The following is a 25,466-nucleotide window of genomic DNA, read 5'->3' on the forward strand; positions in this document are numbered from 1 at the left end:
CATGGGGAAGATCGGAGCAAAGAAAGCGCCAGTAAAGCAGGAGGGATGTAAGTTAGACCAGAGGAGATACTTCCTAAGGAGGAAGTGAGCCATTTGCCTTTCTTTGAGATGACTTTCAAGAGGACTGGAAAATTGGAGTCAGGATCTAGTTTCATCCCTAGAGGGAGAGATGAGGCTGGGCGACCTGTAAATGGCCACGCCGCAGGGGGCCCTTGGTGAATGCTCTTGGTGACCGGAGTGATCACAAAGGGACTTGTGTGTCCTCATTAACTCCGTCCTGGAGAACGAACAGCCTTTCTTCCACTTAACAAGTTCTTACTTCACAATGAGCCCAGGTTTCTTTGTTTTCTGAGGAAGATAGCAACCAAAGCAAAAATATGAGATGTCCTCATCCTCCCTCTGAACATCTCCCCCATCAGGGACACACGGGTCCCCAGGGAAGCTCAGAGCCTCCTACTCAGTTGCGCAAGCCAGCCCCCTGGCGAAAACCTGCTGGGTCTCCCCGAACCAGACCCCCATCCCCACAGTGTCTGCCAACCTCGAAGAAGACCACAAAGGTTCCCCCATCCACCATGTCCGGCAGAGGTCAGCCTTCTTGCTGTGTTGCCCAGACTTTTGCCCTGAGCCAGCCTGCAGGAAGCTGCCCAACCACTGAGGGAGTCTCCCCTCTGTGGAGATGGAGGGAGACCATTGTTCTTACCCCCCACCCAGCGTCTCTAAAGAAGGGGCTGGGAGTGTAGCCCAGTGCCTGCTTTTCTAGTGTGTGAAGACCTGGGTTTGACATCAGAAAGGGGAGAGGGTCCTTCTTCCAAAGCCAGTGCTTGCTGCTCCTACCACACAGGCAGCCAGACAGGTAATGGGAAAAACCAAAGGTGGCTGGATGCTGGTGGCACATGTCTGTAATCCTAGCTACTCAAGAGGCTGAGATCTGAGATCATGGTTCAAAGCCAGCCCAGGCAGGAAAGTCTGTGAGACTCTTATCTCCAATTAACTGCCAGAAAACTAGAAGTAGTGCTATAGTTCAAAGTGGTAGAGTGCTAGCTTTGAGCAAATAAGAACTCAGGGACAGCATCCAGGCCCACAATTGACCAAAACAAAACAAACAAACAAAAGCCCAAAGTGGCTTGTCTCTGGACCCAAGCCTCCTTCTGGGAGGACCTAAGTCTGCTTTTGTCCCCTCCCTACTCTGAAGGGTATCTGGCCCCAGAGGACACGCACAGGATGATCAGAGACTCCAGGCTGCCCATCAAGGCCAGACTCCCCTTTGTACAGTGCTGAGAGCCCGGGCAGATCCACGAGCCCCAGGGGTCACCATCTCCCCAACTCCCGCATCAGCACCAGGCTGGGGCCCCGGGCAACCAGCTGCTGACACGAAAAGAGCTGGCAGAAGAAGCTGGGGGTGGAGGGAAGGGGCACACAGAGGAGACTGAGGGGAGGTGTGGCTACACTTCTCTGTCCCCCATTTGGAGCTGAAGAGAAAGCCCCATCCCATGTCTACCCTAAGTCCCTGTCTGGCTCCAGGCTCTGTGGACAACTCTCAGCTGGCGTCTCCCCTGCCTCCCCGTGTCACCTGCTGCCTAGCCTTGCATGCTGAGCACCTCAATGGCCCCCACCTCAGAGCCCTGTCTCCCAGGGGCCCGGGGCGCTTAAACTGGTTCCCAATCTTCCTGGAGGACGATGGTGCTGTCCAAGGTGGCAGCTCCTGTCTTAAGCAGAGGACCAGTGCTGAACTTGTTCTTCCGTCCTCTGAGGCAGGAGGTGGGGGCTGAGGAGTGTTGTGGGGGAGAGCCCACATACACCTCTGACCTGAATACATCGTGCCGTAGGCTGGGCGGCTGCTGGTGCTTACGTAGGTTCACCACACCTGGAAGAGGAGGGAGGCGCCTGCCCAGGACACAGTGCCCTGAGCAGCTGTGAGTGTGGTGTAGAGCCGGAACTGAGTCAGGAAGTCTGCTGGGACAGCTGGAGTATCCACAGACACAGGAGGGCCATACAGGCTCCTCCAGAAGCTCTCTTCTTCCCCAAGCACTTTTGAAGGGCCAAGGCTGGCTCCGACTTTTCCCCTTTCTCCCCAGGGGCCAGGGAAGGCTCAGAATGACAGTGATAACTAAAGTTATAATAATTATTCAGGGGTCTGGCTGACTCCTTTTCCCTATCCTGAGAACCCCTGGGGCTATGGCTATAGTACAGAATAGAGGCAAAGGGAAGGACCCCATGGGCTGCTAGAGTACTTCGGAAGCTGACAATAATCTACTCTCTGCCTTTCCCCACTGACAGAAGTTAGCAGAAGTTAGCAGGCCCTCACAGCTCCAGCCTCCACAATCTTGGCACCCCAAGAGATACCATTTGGGGAGAAGGTAGCTTTTATCTTCTGACTGGCTCCAAGCAACAGTCTTTAGCCCAGCAAACCTCACCAGCCCTGTTGCGTGCTGGAGTCTAGCTCACTGCCTCTGTCCTCCAGCTGTTCCCCTTTGTTTCCTGGGCTGAGAACTTTCGCCAGCTCCCCCCTGACTCCCTTAGACCCCCAAGTAGCCAGTTCCCCCATGTGCTGGGCCAGCCCCCCTGCAACAGCCTGTGCCCGCCTGTGCCAGCCTGCGCCTGCACTCCTGCACCAGGGCAGCTGGCCTGGGCGAGGCTGGGCTGGCTCAAGCCTGGGCCTGGCATAGCTCCACTCCAGGCTTGCTCCTAACAAAAAGACCCCTCCATTGCGGGCATCCTAGAACATGTCCTAGGGCAGATGGTGGGGGCGATGGCTGGTCTGGGAACTGGTACACTCGTCCTACGGCTGCTCTCTGTTGGTCAGAGGTCCATAAAGGCAGTGTCTCCATTACAGTCGCCCCGGCACTCAGCACAATGCCTGGCACATGGTCAAGGGATGCTGTCATGGAAATAGACTCAGGCAAGGATGGATGCTGACTGTCTCACCTTCGGGGAGCAATAATACACTCCAGCCTTAAGCCCAAACTATGAGAGTCTGTGTGTATCCACACATAGGTGTGTACAAGACTGTTCATCCAAGACCTCAGCACACCGTGGGGCTCAGTATATATCTGATGGAGCTTACTGGTGTCCAGTGCCCCCCAAGAGCCACTCCAAGTTCTCACCCCTGCTGGCCCGACTCACACCTGCTCTAAAGCTGTAGATCCCAGTCCCCAGATGTCCCCAAAGCCCCCTGGGCTGGAAAGATGCTGGTAGAAATCTGGATTACACTGAACTTCATAAAAGATGAGCCCTGAGATTGGATTTCCCATGATCTACAGTGATCGCCTGTGAAAATAGAGACAGCAGATGAGCCTGACCACCACAGGGGGCCACTGTGATGCTCTCCAGGCCTCGCCTTGGTCTGGTCCCTTCCGGGTGGACCTCTGCAGCCCAGCTCTGCCCGGGCCAGCCCCACAGCCCACAATGAGCTCCCACTCTGGCAGGCTGACAGAAGGCTGGAGCCAATGAAGACAGAGCATCTTCTCTCTGCCAGGCACCAGGTCGTGGCTTGCCAGGGCCAACAGGGAGTTTTGAACCTGGCTCGAGGAGACTTCCCACAAGGAAACCTCCTGGAAAGTTCGCTCCGTGAAGCAGACAGAAGTGGAGATGCTCCGGTGGGAGGGGGGAAGGGGCGGAGAGCATCTTCTCCTCTCTCTCTCTCTCTCTCTCTCTCCCCCCCCCAGTTCCTTTCTTCCCCTTGCCAATCCCACTGGCCTGAAGCTTCATAGTAACTTAGGGACCTTGGCAGAAAACACTCGGTTACCGCCTGTAGCATGCAAGAACGACTTGCAAAACACTCATTACAAACTCCATCTTTCTAATAAGAACACTGAGGCTCCATGATGAGAAAGAGCTTCTCCAAGCTCACAGAGCTGTTCGGAGATGAAGCCCATATGACCAGCTCCTGCCCACCAGGTTCCAAATGCTGGAAGATTCCAAGCTGTCCCAGTGCTTTTCTATTCTGAGGAGAACTCTTTGCATTAGTGCTCAGGGTATGGCATTTTCCCATGAACAGACACCTGGCCAGCAGACCTGTGTGTGTGTGTGTGTGCGTGCGTGTGTGTGTGTGTGTGTGTGTGTGTGTGTGTGTGTGTGTGTTGTGTTAGTTTGACCTGGGGTTCTCCCAAAGAACACCAAAGACCATCATCCTGTCAGAGATATTCTGAGCTCCTGGTGCAGCCGTGTCTCCCGGCTATACAGAACCACGGTGAGATGTGGGCATACAAGCAATGTTTGTAAATGTGTGGATATAGTGCTGGGCATGGTGCTGGGCATGGGGATCCTGGATGAGCATTACAGGCGCTCTCCCCACAGGGTGTCACCCAGCATGGAACCGAGTTCTTTACGCTTTCTGGAAGGGTAATGTGTGGCCCGGAGGTGCTGCAGGGAAACTGGTGAGCAGGTTGTCAGAGAAGGCTGGAGGTGTCTGGATTTGGTCTGGAACTGAGAGTAGCAAGGAGTAGGGGAGCAGGTGTCTGGCAGGTGGTGACTGCACTCCTTCCTGACAAGGAGAAGTAGCTATGAGGCTGGAATCAGGTGGGGAAGGGCCACTATCTGTTCATCTCCCAGCACCCTGCTTCTGGACTCTGCCCAGCAGCCTCGCCCTGTTCTCCTGGACAGGCCCCAGGACCACATCTCTCCTCCCTCCTACAGCCCCTCTGGGTGGCAGCCAGGGCTGTGCAGGCTGAAGGCTGGTGATTCCCCGCAGGCCCCCTCCCCCTCCCTGTGGAGAGGGTGGGAACTCTCTTTCCAAGGGAAAGAAAAGTGAATGTGGATTTTCCCATTCATCTTCAGGTCTTGCCCTGGCCTCCAGGTGCATCCCAGAGCCCTGTATACCTTCCTTCTCCACCAGCCCCACCCAGAGGACAGCTCTCAGCTGCTTAGCTCTCTGGCCAAGAAACCCATCTCAAATAGTAAAACACAGGTCCAGAGATGGCCAGACTGCACAAACACCCCCACCCAGACCCTGTCCTGTGCCTAGACTGCCACAGGCTGGCAGGGGGATTCGGCAGAGCTGCAGAATCTGCAGCCGGGCAAGCACCTTGGCTGCTGTGGCCGCACCAAATCATGGTATTGGTGACCAGGCACACTGCAACTGGAAGACAGGACCCCAAGTCTGCACTCCAATAGAGGGAAGAGAGTGGATGAGGAAGCGGGTCTAGGCCCACCCCTACTCTCAAGATGCTAGGAAGGGAGAGATCGCTGGGTCAGGATGCTGCCTGGCTCTCTACGGCGGGTCCAGCACAGGACCTCGGGAGCTGCAGATGGAACCAAGTCCCTACTAGCCAACGTCCTCCTGGGAGCTGCATGAACTCTTGCATGAGGCCTGCTAGGGACATGGCTAACAGATCTAAGGTCATGACTCCCCATCAGTCATGTGAAGCACGTCAGTGCCTTACCTGCGCACCCTGGCCCCAGGGTGTGGCTAAGAAAAGCGGGCTGGTCTGAAGAGACTTGATGCAGCTCCCAGAGAGGGCTTTTGAGCTCCTACCCAGCAGAGATGGGGGACGGGCCAGGGAGAGCAAGTCCCACCCAATCTGCCAATCACCAGAGGAGGGCATCCGGGGGCCCCCACAGCCAGGTTCCCGCCCCGCCCTCTTCCAGACTCTGTGTGGAGGGACATCTAGGCTAGCTCGGACAAGCAGGCAGGTGGACTCTTACCTCCCAATTAACACTGCCCAGCTTTTACCATCTGATCAGCACCCCCACCGGCTTATGGAGGGGGAGGGGGCAGCAAAACAGGGCAGAGCCAGACTCCCAAAGGGGCAGTTGGAGGCACTAGGCCCTTGGAAATTGTCCAAGGTAATAGCCAAGCCCCTCCCCTGGGGCTGGGGCGGGGGGGGGGAGGAATGGCGGATGAGCTCTTAAGCGATTTCTCCAGCATCGACCCAGGCAAGAGAAGCATTCACTCACTAAGCAGATGCAGGTGCCTGAGAGAAGGCCAGGCCTTGGTTCAGAGTCCTCTGTCATCTCTGCCTCCCCAGGTGCTTGTCAGCCTCTGGGCAGACTCTCCCAAGCTGGGCTGAGGCTCGTCTCTTCTGATTCCTGCCTTGGCCTGGGATCCCAGCATGGGGACCCTCACTAGGAAGAAGCCATGCCTACTGCCGCTGCTGCCGCTGCTGGTCACCTGGACCCTCGCCTCCTCCCCAGGTAAGAGCGTTCACCTGGGCTAGCAGTGATGCTTGTCCTGGCTTGGGTGATGACTACAGAAGTAATTGCCTCTGCCTGGCACAGCGCCCAGAGCCCATCTGTGGGTCTTCCCTTCGAGGTTAGGAGGAGAGACAATGAGTCGTTGCTGTGTTGTGGGTGAAGGAAAGAATGATCCAGGAAGGGTGAGTGGGCTACCCTGGTCACACAGGAAATTATGCTACGACCAGATCTCCGTGCAGTCCTCCTAGAGCTAGGCCTGCACTGTCCAACAGACAGTGGACATGGACTGCTAACATTCCATTCAGTGAAAACAATGTCCTCCGATTCACAAGCCACCTTTCAAGGGCTCAGAAGCCACCCCAGAAAAGACAGATCATGGTGTCAGGCTCTGGAGCTCATGCCTCTAATCCTAGCTATGCAGGAGGCAGGCTGAGAGCTGGAGGATTGTGGTTCAAAGCCAATCCTGGGCAGGAAAAATCTTAGAGACTCTTTCTCCAATTAACCAGCAGAAGGCCAAAAGTATAAGTGTGGCTCAAGCCATAGAGTGCCAGCTTTGAGCACAGAAAGCTGAGGGGGGACGAGAGGCCTTGAGTTCAAGCCCCAGTGTCAGCACGTGGGAAAGAGAAGGTCATGAGGCAGGCCCATCAGATCCAAAAAAGCTCAAGAGCGCTCCGGAGTCTCAGATGGGAGCAGTGGGCTGACCTCTAGGAGAGGGAATGAGGGGGCCCCACGTACCAGCAGAGAAAACGCAGAGAGCAGATGGCAGAAGAACTGGGAGCTCATGAAGCTACCTGTCCCCACAGAGGGGAGGGGGGTCCCAGAACTGGGGGTCTCCAGGGCTACCGCTGAGGGGGGGTCTCTGAGCCTGATACCAGGCCTAGGTCAATTGGTTATTTCTTTTCCCCAACAAATTCCCAGGGCGGGCGCTGCGCTCCTCTCTGCAGTCCTGGAGTCCCACTCACCAACTCCCCCACACCTCCCACCACACCCCTACTAGGCCACAGACCTGTGTCCTGGTCATCTGCACAGGCACGTGTCCATCACTCTGCAGCCAGAGAGTCAGGGAGCTCCCCAGTGCCCCTGTCAGAGGAGCAGGGAGCCCTGAACCCACAGGAAGGGTCTGGGTCCCTCAGTATCCCTGCCCCGCCCCTTCCCCCCCCCAGGACAACTTGGTGCCACCCACTCCATGTGCGCCATTGGGGCGGGCAGCCTTCAGGGTCTGCAGACCTCAAGAGGTCAGAGGGCAATTGCCAGGGGAGGCGGGACCTGGCCTGCCACCCCAGAGCAACAGAGAGGCAGAAGAGGCAAATCCCCTGCCGGTGCCCACACCCTGCCCAGAAAGCACCTCATCTCTTGATGGCCTGCTGCACCCCCTCCTATCTTCTCCCCCCACAAAATACCAGAATCCCGTGCTGAATCCCTGGTCCCAAAAGCAAGGAGGAGCGCAAGGGAGGTGCCTGTGCTTTCCATCTCTCCATCCCTTCCTTCCTCTGCAAGGCTTTGTGATTGTTGGGAAGGCAGGGCTGCTGGTACTGGGGTTCCAACTGAGGACCTCCTTGGCAAGTGTTCTGCAGTCAGGTCCCACCCCTTTCTGCTTTCCTTTGTTTTCAGCTAAGGTCTGGCTGCTCTTTTTTTTGGCCCAAGTTGACCTTGAACTGTCATTCTCCCCTCTCTACTTCCTGTAACTGGGATTACAGGTGTGAACTACCATGCCTGGCCTGTGCAAGATTTCTGACATGTGTGTGTGCATGCGTGCACACGCACGTGTGTGCACGGTGTGAGAAGGGGCGTGCACAGGTGGGTGTGTATGTACCATAGGAAAGTGTGGGGCGTGTGTGGGTGCCCATGAGCTGTGGGGATGGGAGTATGAGGGAGGGGTGGGGGGGTTGGCTATGCCCAGAAGCCATTGCTGCCTGGTGCTGGACCCTCAACCCTTCAGAATGCGACCAGGGGATTTGCACAACCTGGATCGTCAAGCCTCACACCTAGGGAGTCTGCTTGCGCACCTCTGGGCCCCAGATGGTCCAGAAATTGAGGTCAAGAATGGTGATTAGGGGTGCTGCCTGCATGAAGCTGGCAGGAGGGGAGAGGGGCAAGGCTGGCTGCCCCAGGTCTGCTTCCTGCTGTGTGACCCCGGGGCAAGTTACTAAACCCTTCTGAGTCTCACTTTCCACCTTGGTGAAGTAAGAAAGTGCAGTGCATTTAGCTGGGCATGGGTGGCTCACACTCAGGAGGCTGAGATCTGAGGATCAAAGCCAGCCCGGGCAGGACAGTCTGTGAGACTCTTATCTCCAATAAACCACCAGAAAACCGGAAATAGCACTGTGGCTCAAGTGGTAGAGCGCTAGCCTTGAGCTGAAGAGCCGAGGGACAGTGCCCAGGCCCAGCGTTCAAACCCCATGACTAAAAAAAAAAAAAAAAAAAGTAAGTACAGTGCCTGCCTGGTAAAAGGGTTCTGAGGAAGAAAGAAGTGTGGACGGAGGCATCCTCACACAGTAAACACGAATCAATGATAGCATTCGTTTTTGCCACTGCTTATCATCAGCAGGTTATAAATACATGCCTAGGGAGATGAGCATGCGTGGTCATTTGCAGCTTTTGTGCAAGGAACAGATGTGTGTATAAATGTGTCTGTGGCCATCTGAGTTGTTTGTTGGGGTGCATGTGAGGGCATGCATATGGCTGGTACAAAGGAGAGAGCTTTCTTCTCAGGAAGAAAGACAGGCCAAAAGTACAAGTGTGCCCCACCCCACCCCCACACTTCCTGCAAACTCCTAGTGTACAAAGAGGCTGCAGCCCAGCCGCCGCCTCCTCCCTCCTCGGGGGTCCCAGCTGGAGCAGGGTCTCTACCCTCTACCACCTTCATTAACTCAGGATTAAGCTGGGCTTCCCAGCCCCGAGGCCCCCGGGCGGTAGTGAGGGAGAGTAATGGCGGGTGGCAGGGAGGGGCTCAGGCCCAGGGGATGTGTGTCTCCCTCCCGCCCCCCCACTTGTTCTCAGAGCTGCTTGACAGCTGCCCCCCCACTCTTGGTAGGGGGACAGGGCTAGGCCTCAGCTGCGGTGGGGGGGGGAGGGGTCCAGCCTGGGAAGAAGGCTGGCAGCTGGATGCACCAAGGAAGGAGGCACTAATTGGTTAATGGGGACCCTTCCCTCCGCCACCCACCACAGGGGCTGGAAATCATTGAGGTAGGAGCCAATTAGGGGGACCTGCCTCTCACCTGTAGGAGCCAATTAGGGGGACCTGCCTCTCACCTGACGCCAAAGTGGCAGAGCGAGTGGGCGCCACCAGGCAGTAGACAGACCCTCCTGGGCAAAGGCAGATGAGGCCCTGTCCCTGCCCCATGGCACATGCAGACAGCAGTGTCCCCTGGCACAGGGGACAGAGAAATGCCCCTTGCAGGTGTAGCACCTGTTTGTTTAGCAATTTCAGGAGGTCTCAGTCTGCCCGTGTCATGCATTTGCTGTGTGGCTCTTTGGTATGTGTGTTTGGTATGTGTTGGTCCTGGGGCTTGAACTCAGGGCCTGGGTGTTGTCCCCGAGCTTCTTTTTGCTCAAGGCTAGCATCGTACCACTCGAGCCACAGCTCCACTTGCAGCTTTTTGGTAGTGTTTCCAGTTCTTTCACTTTTAGTTTGCTTCTCAAGATCGGAGCTCTTACTTTGGCCCTGGCTGGATCTTGAGCCTCCTCCCTCTGCCTCCCCAGGTGACTGGGATTACACGCAGCCTCCACCATGCCCAGCTGCATCCTCTTTCCTTTACACAAATGAAGACAATGGTCCTGTAATTTTTTTTCTTTTTTTGGGGGGGAGGGGTCCGGTCGTGGGGCCTGAACTCTGGGCCTGAGCACTGTCCCTTAGCTCTTCAGCTCAAGGCTAGCACTCTACCACTTGAGCCATGGCGCCACTTCCGGCTTTTTTCTTATGTGGTGCTGAGGAATCGAACTCAGGGCCTCGAGCATGCAAGGCAAGTGCTCTACCACTGAGCCACCTTCCCAGCCCAATGGTCCTGTAATTTGCCCTAAGGTCACACTGCTAGCTGGAGGAGCCCCCAACCAGAGCAACCTTTCACTGGGCCTCACTGTCCCGTCCAGCACTGGACTCCAGAATACATCCTGTCTCCCCCATCTTGGCCAGTGCGTCTTCTCACACCTCGTACGCCTGCAGATCGGTTCCTCCATGATGCTCCCCTGAGGCTCCCGGGGGGGGGGTCCTCCATTTGCAGGACCTGAGAGTCTCCATCCTAAGCCACCGCGACAGCATGTCACCTTACAGACTCACTTTTCTGCCCCCTCTCCCTCCTTCAGGGAGAGGAGCTGAGTCTGATTATTCCTTACAGCTCAGAGCCACATAGACAGCAGGCACTTCATAACTAAGCACAGGATGAATGAGCTGACTCCACCAGCTTGAGTAGATGGGCCCTGCCCTGCTTCTTTAAAATCAAATTTAAATTAATTAAAATTCAATCAAATCAAGCCAAGGGCTGGTGGCTCACACCTATAATCCTAGCTACTCAGGAAGCTGCGCTCTGAGGAGCACAGTTCAAACTCAGCCTGGGCAGAAAAGCCCACAAGATTTTATCTCCAATTAACCAGCAAAAAGCTGGTGTGTGGCTCAAGTGGTAGAGCACTAGCCTTGAGTGGAAAAGCAAAGAAAGAGCCCAGGGCCCTGAGTTCAAGTCCCAGTACCGGAATATACGCGCGCACGCACACACACACGCGCACACACACACACACACACACAAATCAAATTTTGAAATGTTGGTTCCTCAGCCACGTTAGCCACATTTCAAGTTCCCAATAGTGGCCAGTAACTGGTGGCCACCATATTGGATAATGTGAACAATGGCAAAACCCATCACCACAGGAAGTTCTGCTGTTCTGCGGGAGGGTACACCCCAGGGGGGATTCTCCAGCTAGCCTCAGGCCCTGAGGCCTCTTGGTGGTGTCCCGCCTGCAGCTCAGAGCTCCTCGTGGGCTTCCCCAGCCACCTTCGGGCCTGTCTTTGAAGACCAGCCACTCGGCCTGCTATTCCCAGAGGAGTCCACGGAGGAGCAGGTGACACTGGCATGCCGTGCCCGGGCCAGCCCTCCAGCCACCTATAGGTGAGGCCTTTGCCGGGCACACTTTTCCCTCATGCCAGCCTTATGTCAGCTAGGACTGAGATTGCTCTCCTGTGCCCGCTGCAGGTGGAAGATGAACGGCACGGAGATGAAGCTGGAACCGGGGTCCCGTCACCAGCTGGTGGGGGGCAACCTGGTCATCACCAACCCCACCAAGGCCCAGGATGCCGGCGTCTACCAGTGCCTGGCCTCAAACCCAGTGGGCACGGTGGTCAGCAGGGAGGCTGTCCTCCGCTTTGGCTGTGAGACCCACAGGGGACGGAGACCCTAGGGGGTGGGGGAGGAGGAAAGGCCTAGAAAGGAAGGGCGACACCTCCAGCAGGCCTTTGCTGCCCTCCGACCCTAGTGACTTGCTTCTTCCCCCATGGGGGGCAGCCGGGAGGGCCCCCAGGTTGCAGGACAGCCCCTGAGCCCTGGTCTCCACCTCCAGTTCTTCAGGAATTCTCCAAGGAAGAGCGAGACCCGGTGAAAACCCATGAGGGCTGGGGGGTGATGCTCCCATGTAACCCGCCGGCCCACTACCCCGGTGAGTGGGGCGCAGGGGGCTCCCCGTGCTCGGCAGAGAGGGGGAGGAAGAAGAGGTGGCACGTGACTCTTGGACGCCTCCATCCTGGGTCCCAGCGTGAAATGACTCAGTTTCCCTTTGGGTCGATCATTTCCTAGCTGTCCCTGAAGGTGTGTGCTCCCCGCTGGGACAGAGCGAAAGCCTCTTCTTCCCTCAGCTCCAGTTCTGTGTATGGGGGGGCTTGGGGTACAACGTGCTCATCCTCCTCCCCTATGGTGGGGTCCAACCCAGCTTGGCTGTGAGCCCAGCACCCCGTGGTTGCCTCGAACTCCCCACCTCCTAGGCTTGTCTTACCGCTGGCTCCTCAATGAGTTCCCCAACTTCATCCCGACGGACGGGCGTCACTTCGTGTCCCAGACCACAGGGAACCTGTACATCGCCCGGACCAACGCTTCGGATCTGGGCAACTACTCCTGCCTGGCCACCAGCCACATGGACTTCTCCACCAAGAGCGTCTTCAGCAAGTTCGCGCAGCTCAACCTGGCAGCCGAAGGTCAGGCCGGAGGGCACGGCGGAGGAGGGAGCTGGAAGGGCCGAGGGCTTCGCTTGGGGCTGGAGAAGACCAGCTGGCGGGGCACAGGATCCAGGCTCTGGGAGCCCCAGTCCCCCTGCTGAAAGCTCCCGAACCTGTGCCCCAGGCCGCAAGGGGAAAGGGCAATCTCTGACACTCCACTCCCCTACCCGATGCATGGGCTGTGAGCAGTGACATTAACACCGGTCCGGGGTCACTGGCTTGTTACTTGCGAATGCCTCTCTTCCCCAGACCCCCGGCTCTTTGCACCCAGCATCAAGGCCCGGTTCCCCCCAGAGACCTACGCGCTGGTGGGACAGCAGGTGACACTGGAGTGCTTCGCCTTTGGGAAGTAAGCAGTGTAGGAGCCCCTTGGGAACACGGGGGGGAGGCGGCACACAGGGGCATCGCCCACCCCCACTGAGCACCCCACCCCGGGGCCCCACGCACATGGATTACTTTTCCTGAGCCTGGCAGGGTCAGGCCTATGGATGTTATGCAGGGCTGGAAGCAAGAATCACAGAGTAGAGACGCCAACTTACCCTGCCTGGTTCAAATCCCAGCTCTGCCACTGGCTGGCTGGGAGACTGTGGGTAAATTACCTAACCTCTCTAGGGCTATTTCCTTATTGTTGAATGGTAATAACACTATGTCTGCAGGGGCTTGTTATGAAGATTAAATAAGTTAACTCACCTTTCAGCCCTTAGAGCAGTGCCTGGCATTTGATGAAGTGTTGTGTGTTAACCATTAGTTAAAAAATCACAAAGGCTTCACCGAGACTGCGCCATTCGCAGTAGCAGGTGCTCAGTAAATGTGTGTGGAATGAATAAGCAACTGGGATTTGAACTCTGGTCTTCCCGATCCTCACATGTCCCCTGGGCCTCTGCTTTCTGGAAAGTGTTACTGAGAAAAGCGTAGCCACCCAGGACACAGGATCCAGGGCTTGGAAATGCCCTTAGAAAACCATTAGGCAGGTGGCATGGAGGTCCTGTGGGACTCACCGATTCTTAGTGCAAGCTAATACACAGATTGTCAAAGTGCCTTGGGAAGTGGAGTGGTGGGAGAAGGGACCCATAAAGACCCAGGTCCCAGGCCACTGCTGACCAGTGTGCCTGGGAGGGAAAGGCAGCTTCGGGGTACAGATCAACTTCATTGGCTTCCTAGCTGTGGCCTGGGGTGGGTATAGAGGAGCCCTGCTTCATGTCCTCCCTCCCCCACTGTGTCCTGAGCCGGTCCCAGAGAAGAGCCTGAGAGCGGTTCACACATGCCCTCAGCCCCTCCCCTGCCAGCATCTGAGGAAGGCTGGGCTCTGGCTCTGAGGTGCTATGGATACCCAGGTGGCACCGCCTGATCCGCTTGCTCCCTCTGCCTGTGTCTCTCTCCTCTGGCAGCCCCGTCCCCAGGATCAAGTGGCGCAAGGTGGATGGCACATTATCCCCGCAGTGGGCCACGGCCGAGCCCACCCTGCAAATTCCCAGTGTGAGCTTTGAGGACGAGGGCACCTATGAGTGCGAGGTGGAGAACTCCAAGGGCCGAGATACCGTCCAGGGCCGCATCATCGTGCAGGGTACAGAGCCTGGCTGCTCCCCCTTTCCTGCCTCCACCCTTGTCCCCGAGGAGAAGACTGAGCGACCCTCCCATCTCTGGTCCCGGCCAGGACCTCTCTGAACAAACAGAATGTCAGCTAGGGCTACAGAAAGCACAGCGAAGGCCTTGCAGTGATTTAAGTTGCTAAAAAGTCAAATAAAATAATGAAAGCTGGGTGGTAGTGACTCATGCCTGTAATCCTAGCCACTCAGGAAGTTGAGATCTGAGGATCACGGTTCAAAGCCAGCCCCACTCAGCAGGAAAGGCTGTGAAACTCTGATCTCCAATTAACCATCAGAAAACCAGAAGTGGCTCTGTGGCTCCACGTGGTAGAGCACTAGCTTTGAGCAAAAGAGCTCAGGTACAGCGCCCAGCCCCTGAGTTCAAGCCCCATGACCAACAAAATTATAAAATAAAATGACAAGCCACTGGTACAGCCACAGAGTGCGGTCTCTCTTCTGCCAGCCTCTTTCTGGCCTCCCTCCCCCTTTTGTCTTCTCTAGCCCAGAAAGCAGGTGGCGTCCTCTGCTGTCTGTCACCAGTACTGCAGTCTTGCCATTCCAGCCCATCCCAGAAGCCTCAGTTTCCTCCCAATCATCTTTTTCTCGCCCTTGTTCCCCAGCTCAGCCTGAGTGGCTCAAAGTGATCTCAGACACAGAGGCTGACATCGGCTCCAACCTACACTGGGGCTGCGCGGCTGCAGGCAAGCCCCGGCCCACCGTGCGCTGGCTGCGGAACGGAGAGCCTCTGGCTTCCCAGGTATGCCACCAGGACTGCCTCCCTCCCACACACCACCTCCCTTTCCTGTGGGCCTCGTCCTCCCTCCCTGCCAGGCTGATCAAGGTGTCAGGTGGGGGTTTGGGGCGCTTCTCTCCATCCCAGAGTCACATGTGCCCAGGCTGGTCAACTGGGTAGAATTCCAGAGACCTAATCCAGCCACAACTCAGCCACAAACCAAGAGTGTGGTCCTAGGTGTGTCTCAGAGCTCTGAGATTCCAGACAGCTCTGAGATAGAGCTGCCCCAAGCCAAGGGACCATGAGTCTAGAACCCCCATGGTATGTGCCCCTGCCTGCCCCTCCCCACACCCAGGCCTCTGTGCTAATCCCCCTGCCCCCCCCCTCTGGGTTTTTCTGCACAGAACCGGGTAGAGGTGTCGGCCGGGGACCTGCAGTTCTCTAAGCTGAGCCTGGAGGACTCAGGAATGTACCAGTGTGTGGCAGAGAATAAACATGGCACTGTCTACGCCAGTGCAGAGCTGGCTGTGCAAGGTAAAAGATGGGGTAGAGCAGGGGAGGGGGCCGGAGACATCCCTGGGCCCCCTGGCGGGGGTGCAGGGGTTCTGAGCCTCTAAGCACACACATGCACATGGCACACACACCACAACACGTGAACATACACGCCCACACACGCAGGGGTCAGTCTTCCTTGGTTTTCCAGGGGCTTCTAATTAGAAGGACTTAGGTTCAAGAAAGAAGGCAGGACACTAAATTGAGAGCTCTGGCGGGGGGGGGGGTGTGGAGAGAAGGGGCTTCCACCTCATGTCTGGGCAAAGCAAATACTTGCTGCAGTGACATTAGGAGAAAAAGGTGGCAGGAGGCATGGAAAACCAAATGGATCTACTCTGTGCTTAATCCAACCCTTCCACTGTGTTATGCATTTCTCTGCCTCAGTTTCTTGTACAGAAATGGAGGCAGTGATGGCCTCACCCACACACTGCCACTCCAAGGGGAAAAATGAGCTGAGCCACAAAGAGACTGACTGCCCTGCAGATGGCTACAGCCCAGCATTCTCTGGGCTGGACGTAATGATACCTGCCCTGTTCATTTTCATTGAGGTTTAACTACGATTTACTCAATTCTTCACTGATATTGACTCAACACCTCCTAAAGAATGAACACTAGTGATCAGTTCTTAGCTTACAGTCCAGTAAACTTTATTACTGGAGAGGGACAAATGAAGCACAAAATCCAATAAATAATGCCAGTAGTCATAAAAAGAACATGATATCAAGGAAGTTGAGCCAGGTGCCAGTGTCTCACGTCTGTAATCCTAACTACTCAGAATTGCAGTTCAAAGCCAGTCTGGACAGGAAAGTCTGTGAGACTCTAAATTCCAGTTAACCCCCCAAAAACCAGAAGCGGCTCTGTGGCTCAAGGGGGAGAGCACTAGCCTTGAGTAAAAAGCTCAAGAACAATGCCCAGGCCCTGAGTTCAAGCTCCACAACTAGGAAAGAAAAAAAGGAAAGAAAGAAAGAGAGAGAGAGAGAGAGAGAAAGAAAGAAAAAGAAAGAAAGAAAGAAAGAAAGAGGGAGGGAGGGAGGGAGGGAGGGAGGGAGAGAAAAAGAAAAAGGCGATGACCAGCAGGAGCTTTTGCGTAGTCCAGGCAGGTTTGGTGGTGTGGTCCAGAGGATGCTGGGTGTGTTCTACAGATTGCACATCGCACATCAGAAAGTAAAAGGCAGCTTTGCATAGTCAGGTGCCTTCCTAACGACAGTGACACAGATCCTGCGTCTCTCCCGTTCCTTGGTAGCCCTGGCCCCCGACTTCAGGCAGAACCCTGTGCGGCGCCTCATCCCTGCAGCCCGTGGAGGGGAGATCGCTATCCCCTGCCAGCCCCGGGCAGCTCCCAAAGCCACGGTGCTCTGGAGCAAGGGCACTGAGATTCTGGTGAACAGCAGCAGGTACCCTGCGCCCCACAAGCAGCTCTTGCTCCCCCGAGCCCTCCCCGGGGTGGGGGGTCCTCTCCCCTTGATCCCTGCGTGCCCCTGGGTTGGCAGATGTGCTTTGTCCTTGCTGCAGAGTGACTGTGACTCCAGATGGAACCTTGATTATAAGGAACATCAGTCGTTCTGACGAAGGCAAATACACCTGCTTTGCTGAGAATTTCATGGGCAAAGCCAACAGCACCGGGGTCCTGTCTGTGCGGGGTAAGAGACGGTGCATGGCTCAGCTCACGGGTGCCATCCTCCTTTCCCTTCCTGGGGCTTCTGGCCCTATCCCAGGGCCCCCCCCCGGGCCCTTCCCTCCCCCAACTCCCCCAGGCAGCCACTGTTGTTTTGGTAGATGCAACCAAGATCACTCTAGCCCCCTCGAGCGCGGACATCAACTTGGGCGACAACCTGACCCTCCAGTGCCACGCCTCCCACGACCCCACCATGGACCTCACGTTCACCTGGACCCTGGACGACTTCCCCATTGACTTCCACAAGCCTGGGGGACACTACCGGAGGGCCAGCGTGGTGAGGCCTAGGGCCAGGGGACCCCCAAGCTCAGTTGTTTTCTGTGTGCCGTATCTCCTGACGCCCACTTCCGTCCCTGGGTACAGAAGGAGACGATTGGGGACCTGACCCTCCTGAATGCCCAGCTGCGCCACGGAGGGAAGTACACGTGCCTGGCCCAGACAGTGGTGGACGGGGCATCGAAGGAGGCCACTGTCCTGGTTCGAGGTGACAGATTTCCCACCTCTGCCCTGACACACATACACCCCTGCTCCCCTGGAGGCCCTGGGCCGTGTGACCTGCTCTCCAGCCTCCTCACACCCCCAGGCTGTGGGGGAGGAGCTGCCGTCAGAAGTCCCTGAGGGGGACACGTCCATGGCTCATGAGCCTGGCTTCCATGAGTCCTAGACAAGTAGAATATTTTTCTTTGAAAGCCAAGGTTGTGGGAATGGGGGAGCACTTTGCTGAGCCCAGTGAGTAGCCCTGTTTTCAAGGTCAGTTTTCAAGGTCACTGCTGGGAAATCTGTACATCACCTCTGGGAGCCCGGCCCAGACCCCAGCCTGAGATCCAGCCTTCCCACCACACAACGCCTTATTCCCGCTCATGGCACTGCCCACCCCCCTTCTATGTGTGCTCGCTACGCCCTCTGCTGCCCAGTTTGGGTACTGCGCCACCCCCACTGGGCCTGGAAGAGGTTGGCTTCCATTGGAAGCTGACCCTGCGGTGGGATCTGTCTTTCTATACAGGCCCACCAGGTCCCCCAGGAGGGGTGGTCGTGAGGGACATCGCTGACACCACCGTCCAGCTGAGCTGGAGCCGTGGCTTTGACAACCACAGCCCCATTGCCAAGTACACCCTGCAAGCTCGCACTCTACCTGCAGGGAAATGGAAGCAGGTTCGGACCAGTAAGTGTGAGGCCCCACTTGGGTGGGTATTGATAAGGCCTGGCTGTGTGCTGTGATGGGAGGCAGGGGTCTGGAGAAAGGGAACCCTTGGTCAGGCAGGGAGACAGTTGCACAGAAAGTGGGAGAAACGCAGCAGGATAAAACACTTGGTCTGAGATGTTCCGAGCTGCGCCTTTAAGACTTGGAAGTATTATTACTGGAGCAATGAAAATATTCATGGGGTGTAGGGGTGCACATAACATTAGCAAAAGCCCCCCATCATTACTAAAGGGGAATCAAGAGCTTTTCCTTGCAGATCCCGCAAACATTGAGGGCAATGCAGAGACCGCTCAGGTGATGGGCCTCACGCCCTGGATGGATTACCAGTTCCGGGTCATAGCCAGCAACATCCTGGGCACAGGAGAGCCCAGTGGGCCCTCCAGCAGGATCCGGACCAAGGAAGCAGGTCAGGATTCGGGGTGTCCAGAAAGGAACTCTCAGCAGAGGGAGACCTTGGCCCTCTTTAGGGGGCCCCCAGTGAGCAACCCACCTCTTAAAACTAGAGAGTTCCAACTCTGCTGACAAAATTCATGACAAAAGACAAGTCAGGACCTGGATTTTTTGTTTTGCCTGGGCTGGCTTCAGACCTCAAAATCCTCCTATCTCAGCCTCCTAAGTAGATAGGGTTACAGATGTGAGCCACAGTCATCTGGCTATGTTTTGTTTCTGTTGAGTCAGTGCCACCATGAGCTAGGCTGGCCTCAAACTCATTGTGTAACCCACGCTGGCCTCCAACTTGCAATCCTGCTGCCTCAGCCTCCCCAGTGCCAAAATTATGGGTGTGTACCACCACGCCAAGCTAGTTTGGCTCTTAAATATATCCTGAAGGGACATTTGTGAAAGGCTTGTTCTCCAAAACTTTGTTAAATGATTGATTCTATTGGGAGGTGATGTGTGTCCGTGTCCGTGTGTGTGTGTGTGTGTGTGAGAGAGAGAGAGAGAGAGAGAGAGAAATGCTGCAGGATGCTAGAGGAGCCAGTGTCTGCAAGCCCTGCTTTAGATGGCTCCTTGGGAGCAGCAGGAAGGAGTAATACTCTACCCCTACCTACAGAGAAAGGTATGGGTGCAGAACTTGAGTGGGGAAGGGGGGAGAAACTGGAAGACTCCTCATCACCGCCCCCCCCCCAGCAGCATCTACCCAAGGCTTCCTACCCATCCTCTGACCCATCCCATATGCGGGCCTGGCACAAGAGCCCTGCATCCCTCCCCACACCTGCCCAGTCCTGTGGCCCATGCACTCCCACACAGCATGTTCTCCTTCAAGCTCCTTCTGGCTGGGGAGTCACTCAGCATTTTTAACTGGTTCCTCTCCCCAGTAAGACATCCCGAGGAAGCCATTTCTTGGCCTCTGAGCATCTTGATGAGGTGGGGTGGGAGGGCGTGTCTTTCTTGCCGTATACCAGACTAGGCGGAGCCCAGAGACAAGTACAGTGCAAAGGCAAGATGATAGACTTTAAAACCACAGGAGCTGGGTTCAAATTCTAGCTGTATCACCTCAGACACAGTGTGCTGCTGCTCTGGACTGTTTTTCTACCCCGGAAGGGTTCATTACAGTGCCCTCTGCTCAGGGCAGAGGGAGTTCATGCGGGTGAAGATGCCCGCATCAGAACCCGCTCAAGTATCTACGTACAGCTTTCTGGGCAGAAAGATTTCAAACCCCTGCTGTGCCGCTCAAGCTGATGGTACCTGCCCTTGTCTTATCAGCAGTCTGTGTAACGCTAGAGGCAATCAGGAAATTAAAGAAGAAAACTAGTGATAAAATATCCTGTGATGAGTTGGTCTTTGGCTTTCTTTTCTTCTTTTCTTTTTTTTCTTTACCTTTCCTTTTGTGTGTGTGTGTGCCAGTCCTGGAGCTTGAACTCAGGGCCTGGGCACTGTCCCTGAGGTTTTTCCTCGAGGCTAGCATTCTACCACTTGAGCCACAGCTCCATTTTCTGCTTTTTTTTGGGGGGGGGGAAGGTAGTTTATTGGAAATTAGAGTGTCACAGACTTTGCTGCCCAGGTTGCCTTTGAATCATGATTCTCAGACTTCAGCCTCCTGAGTAGCTAGAGTTACAGACAGCTGATTTTGTTTTCTTTTTTTGTTTTCTTTTTTTTTTGGGTCTGGTTGTGGGGCCTGAACTCGGTCTGGGTGCTGTCCCTCAGCTCTTCAGCTCAAGGCTAGCGCTCTACCACTTAAGCCACTGCGCTACTTCCGGCTTTTTTTTTCTGCTTATGTGGTGCTGAGGAATCGAACCCAGGGCCTCAGGCATGCAAGGCAAGTGCTCTACCACTGAGCCACCTTCCCAGACCTGATTTTGTTTTCTTAATGGGTTTGTTGGTTTAGTTTTGGCTGAGCTATTAGTTGCCCTTAACTTAAAGCAAAGTGAAGTTGGGCTCTGTAATTTAAGCCAACAGGAGTAGGAAGGACAAAGATAAGTTATATGCTAGCCACTCTTTGTTTAATTTTATTTCTGTTATAACCATTGAGAGAAACAGCATCTTGAGGGAAAGAATTAAGCTCAGATCAGTTAAGTAACAGGCCTAAGGAAATACTGTTAGAAAAGAGGTGGGCTGAAGGCCAAGATGGCCTAACTACTCCAGAGTCTGAGATCCAGAGGATTTCGGTTTGAGGCTAGCCTGGACAGAGAAGTCCCAAGACACCATCTCCAATTAACCAGCAAAATGTAGGGCTGGAGGCATGGCTCAAGTGCCCTGAGTTCAAACTCCTTTACTACCAAAAACAGAAAGGGGAAGACAGAGACAGAGAGAGAGAGAGAATGAGGGAGGGGGGGAGAGAGGAAGGAAGGAAGGAAGGAAAAGAGGGAAGAGGGAGGAAAGGAGGGAAGGAGAAAGAGAAAGTGAGAAGGAAGGGGAGGGGAAGAGAAGGGAGGAGAAGGAAGGGAAGGGAGGAGAAGGAAGGGAAGGGAAGGGAAGGGAAGGGAAGAGTCTTTTGGTGCCTAGATGTCTGTTAATGAGCCACTCTTGTGTCCTTGTCCCTGACAGCCCCCTCAGTGGCACCATCCGGACTCAGCGGGGGCGGCGGGGCCCCAGGAGAGCTCATGGTCAATTGGACTGTAAGCTTGCCAGGGTGGGCAGGATGAGCCCTCTGCTTCTGGGGATGGACAAGCCCTGCCCCTTCCTCTCTCCTCCTCACCCCCTTGAGCAGTGCCCAGACTGGGCCACCATCGGTTCTGACTCAAGCTGTCATTGTCCTCTTCCTGGCTCCCTTGTCCCCTGCCCCCCCCAAGTACCACAGACTCCCCTGCCATGTCCCCGGGCCACCCCTTCCCCTAGGTGATGGGCAGGTGACCCACCCGTGCCCCTGGCCCACACCCGCTCTCGCCCTCAGCCCATGTCACGAGAGTACCAGAACGGAGACGGCTTCGGCTACCTGCTGTCCTTCCGCAGACAGGGCAGCAGCGCCTGGCAGACGGCGCAGGTGCCCGGCGCCGACGCCCAGTACTTCGTGTACAGCAACCGCAGCATCCTCCCCTACACACCCTTCGAGGTCAAGATCCGCAGCTACAACCGCCGTGGGGCCGGACCCGAGAGCCTCACCGCCCTGGTGCACTCGGCTGAGGAAGGTGGGCTGCTCCCCAACCCCCACCCGTACCCAGCCCAGCCGCCTCCCTGGAGTCCTGGACATCCTGGTCCCCTTAGTGGGGCCCTGCACAAGAGGGGACCTCCTGGAGCCCCAACTGGCCCTCCTCCAGAGCCCACGGGGGCGGGGGAACACTGCCCTGCAAGACCCAGGCAGGGCTGGGCAGTCCCCACCCATCAGATATCATCCCCAGAACCCCGAGTGGCCCCCAGCAAGGTCTGGGCCAAGGGGGTCTCCGCCTCCGAGGTGAACGTGACCTGGGAACCCGTGCAGCAGGACGTGAACGGAATCCTTCTGGGGTACGAGGTGAGCAGCATGGGGTGGGAGAAAGAGGGGTGTTGGGCTTTCAGGGCTCGGTGGGGACCAATGACAATTCATTGGTCACCCCTACTGCGGCTGCAGAGTCATGGGGTGCAGATGGGCTATTTGGTCTGGGTATAAACACTATGAAGGCAATATGACTGGCCATCTCCAGGCTGGGCCTGTCCCTCCCATCATCCACCCACCACCTGCTCCCCCATTCGGCCCGTGTATGGAGCTCCTTTCCCTTGGACTGAGCACTCTGCCAGGCACCCAGAGACACAGAGCCTGCACTCACATGCATGGCCCTGCTCTCTAGGTGCTTGAGCAGAGTCTGGCTCAGAGGACTGGGTGAGCAGGAGAGGAAGAGTGTGTTAGAGGGCCCAAAGCAGGGAAACCCCAAGACCCCGGGCTTTGTTCATCACAGACCTCAGCACACCCTGTCCACTTCAGATTCGCTACTGGAAAGCCGGAGACAAAGAAGCAGCAGCCGACCGAGTGAGGACAGCAGGACTGGACACCATTGCTCGCGTCAACGACCTGCAGCCCAATACCAAGTACCACCTGACAGTGCGGGCCTACAACAGGGCAGGAACCGGGCCTGCCAGCCCTTCTGCCAACGCCACCACCATGAAGTCCCGTGAGTCTGTCCACCAGGGGTGAGGTGAGAGTGTGTGTCCAGGCAGGGGCTCCAGGATCATGCTTCGATGACAAGATAGTTGCTGTACCCCACATGCCCTCAACTGGAAAGAAACAAGAGGGTCCATTAAGAAAAGAGGGTGAGCTGGGCACTGGTTGCTTATGCTGTAATCCTAGCTACTCAGGAGGCTGAGGTCTGAGTATCTCAGTTTGAAATCAGCCTGGGAAGCAAAGCCCATGAGGCCCTTACCTCCAATTAAAGACCAAAAAGCTGGCTCAAATGGGAGAGCTGTAGCCTTGAGCACAAAAGCTCAAGGACAGTGGCTAATGCCTCATCTCCACCCTTTGAATTGTCCTGGCTTTGTTTCTTAGGCAGTGGCTACAGAATATTCTGGGTGTGCCTGCTGTACAGGCAGGCATCTGGCAAGGGGCTGGCTAGCAGCGAGAGGGTGTGACGTCTCCCTTCCTCCCCGGCAGCTCCCCGGCGACCTCCGGGCAACATCTCCTGGACTTTCTCAAGCTCCAGCCTCAGCATCAAATGGGACCCTGTGGTCCCCCTGAGAAATGAATCTGCAGTTACTGGCTATAAGGTGAGGAAGGGATTCCTTCCCGACCGGGAGTGAACCTGGAGGCTGCAGTGATCACCAGTGGAGTCTGAGTGAGAGTTTGTAGCTGGGAAATCTGTTGGGAGCTCAGGAGAAGAGTAGGAGAATGGGGACCACTCGGGGATCACTGTGGGAACACCAGATTTGGGGGGGAACAGGGATGGGCACCATGGAGGCCCGCCAGCCTCCAGTGTCTGCAGAAAGTAGAGCTGCTTGCTTGCTTGCCTCCCCCAACTAGCCAGGCCAGTGGGAAACTGGAGGAAGAGTGAGGAGACAGAACCTGAAGGCCAGGAACTGTAGGGACTTCTCTCCATGCCTAGAGCTGGGAAAGACAGAAGGAAGTACCCCAATCAGAGGAGGGTATACCGGGAACCCCCCTTCTCACAGATGCTGTACCAGAATGACCTGCACCCAGCCCCCACGCTCCACATCACCGGCAAGAACTGGATAGAAATCCCGGTACTGGAAGACATTGGCCACGCCCGGGTACAGATCCGGACCACGGGGCCTGGGGGCGACGGTACCCCAGCAGAAGTCCACATCGTGAGGAAAGGAGGTGCCGTCTCCCCCACCCCACAAGTGTCAGGGCCAACCCAGACGCCTGCTTAAGGGTTCGTTTCCACCCCAGCCAGCTCCCACCTGGACCCCCAGGGCTAAGGACAAGGCAGGCAGGGGCCAGAGGAGCTTCCGTGTTGCTGACCTTTCTGCACCCCTAAAACCTCCCTGAGGGCCAGGGCCATGAGTGTGCCTTTTATGTGGTGGTACGGAATCAGGCTCAAGGCCAAGGGCCAAAGACCCTCACCAACTCTGTGGGTAGCAGGGCTACCATGAGCCACCAGCACTGTCTTCTCTGGGAAGTGGGGTGGGGTGGATTTGCTCCAGGCCCACTGACACAGCTCCCCATTTCTTCTGCGGTTTCAGGCACAAGCATGATGGTGGAGAACCTGGCAGTCCGCCCGGCCCCGCACCCCGGCCCCATCCTCTCCCACTCCACGGTGATGTTGCTGCTCATCGGCTACCTGGAGCTCTGATCTCGGTGCCACCCTACCCCTACCCCTGACCCTGGAGCTGGATACTCACCTCGGATAGACACAGCCAGCTGGCCCCGGCCCCCTCCTGATGCCAACATGGCCCAACACTGTGCCTGAGAACCGTCAGTTTTAAACTACTATTTTCATCAGAGCCCTTTCCATAGGGGGCAGGGTATTGCCTATTCTGCCAGCTGGATAGAACCATGCGAAGATTTTATTAGTTTATTATTTTTTCTTTAAGTCAAGAGGCACCAGGGCAATGACTTCCTTATTGCCATTTAGCCAGATGCCTGGATCCCTTGGGGTCCCGGATGGAAGGAACAGCCTATGAGGAAAAGGAGTTTTAGGGCATTCCTTTATATCAGCAGCCATGGTACTCTGGGACGGCACGTGGACTCCGCCACCTGAGAGCAGAGCCCAAGGCCCCGCAGGAACACAGCCTGAAGGGGCTGAAGAAGTGAGACAGGGCTCAAACATCTGCCTCCCTCAGCTGGGTTGGAGGGTGACGCCCTGGGACCTAGACCTCCACCCTAGGAAGTCCCCCAGGACTCCTAGCCCTCAGGCTGCTGGGGTGGGAGCTCAGAGGGTTGAGAGGCTGGGACACCTGGTGAAAAAGGGGAACTAGCCTCCTCCTCTCAGCCAACACTGCCAACCCAACCCTGTCACCCTCCGAGACAAAGCCACGTCAGGTGGCTGGGTGACCGAAGGGCTTGAGGGGGGACCCCGAACCTCATCAAGACTGACCCTGCATGGCCCCTCCAGGTTGGGGGCAGGAGACAGCCAGCCACAATGACCCTCTTCCTCCAGACCCTGCAGCAGACCCACGAATGCCCCCCTGCCCCTGCCTGAAGGCCCCGGATGTCAGGTCTCAGTGCAGCATTCATTCTTTGTCCTGGAATGATGAGCCAGCATCAGTGGGTCCCCTGCCTGCTCCCAGCAACTCCTTGGATCAACGGTCACACCTCTTTCTCCCAAGGGTCCCCTGATCTCTCAAGTCCCCAGAAGGAAAAAAAAGGGGGGGGTTAACTCCTACCTTGAGTTCAGACCAGGCTAGCAGAGCCAAAAGAGACCTGAAAGCTCAACTTATCCCTGACCAATGAGAGAATGGAGGTCTAACTAGGGCCAGAGACTTCCCAAGGCCACACTGCCTGTAAGTGGCAGGGCTGGGAATAGAACTTAAGTCTCTTTAACCACCTGGCCCAGGCTCTGTCTGTGCACAGCAAGGAGGCAGTG

The 25,466-nt window shown here is 56.2% G+C and overlaps 1 protein-coding gene across 1 annotated transcript; it reads left to right on the forward strand.

Annotated features, from left to right (window-relative positions):
- Positions 1-6,050: 6,050 nt before the first annotated feature.
- Positions 6,051-24,233, forward strand: Cntn2 (contactin 2 (axonal)). The gene is made up of 23 exons (XM_013017323.1): positions 6,051-6,132; positions 7,296-7,367; positions 11,087-11,231; positions 11,316-11,491; positions 11,680-11,775; positions 12,098-12,307; positions 12,578-12,677; positions 13,717-13,892; positions 14,535-14,671; positions 15,052-15,181; positions 16,443-16,593; positions 16,712-16,839; positions 16,976-17,151; positions 17,238-17,358; positions 17,878-18,036; positions 18,332-18,481; positions 21,061-21,131; positions 21,407-21,641; positions 21,852-21,964; positions 22,412-22,598; positions 23,075-23,187; positions 23,590-23,758; positions 24,124-24,233. Exons 1-23 carry the CDS (start codon positions 6,051-6,053, stop codon positions 24,231-24,233), a joined length of 3,207 nt encoding a protein of 1,068 aa, XP_012872777.1.
- The last annotated feature ends 1,233 nt before the right edge of the window (positions 24,234-25,466 follow it).

The sequence above is a fragment of the Dipodomys ordii genome, unplaced genomic scaffold (assembly GCF_000151885.1).
Source record: "Dipodomys ordii isolate 6190 unplaced genomic scaffold, Dord_2.0 Scaffold35, whole genome shotgun sequence".
In the NCBI taxonomy this organism is placed as follows: Eukaryota; Metazoa; Chordata; class Mammalia; order Rodentia; family Heteromyidae; genus Dipodomys; species Dipodomys ordii.

What these genes read in the sequence shown, in the direction of transcription:
- Cntn2 (XM_013017323.1), top strand. Translation starts at nt 6,051, where the DNA reads ATGGGGACCCTCACTAGGAAGAAGCCATGCCTACTGCCGCTGCTGCCG. An exon ending in AGCCCTCCAGCCACCTATAG is followed by an intron (nt 11,232 to 11,315) that starts GTGAGGCCTTTG and finishes TGCCCGCTGCAG; the next exon opens with GTGGAAGATGAACGGCACGG. An exon ending in AGCTCATGGTCAATTGGACT is followed by an intron (nt 21,132 to 21,406) that starts GTAAGCTTGCCA and finishes TCTCGCCCTCAG; the next exon opens with CCCATGTCACGAGAGTACCA.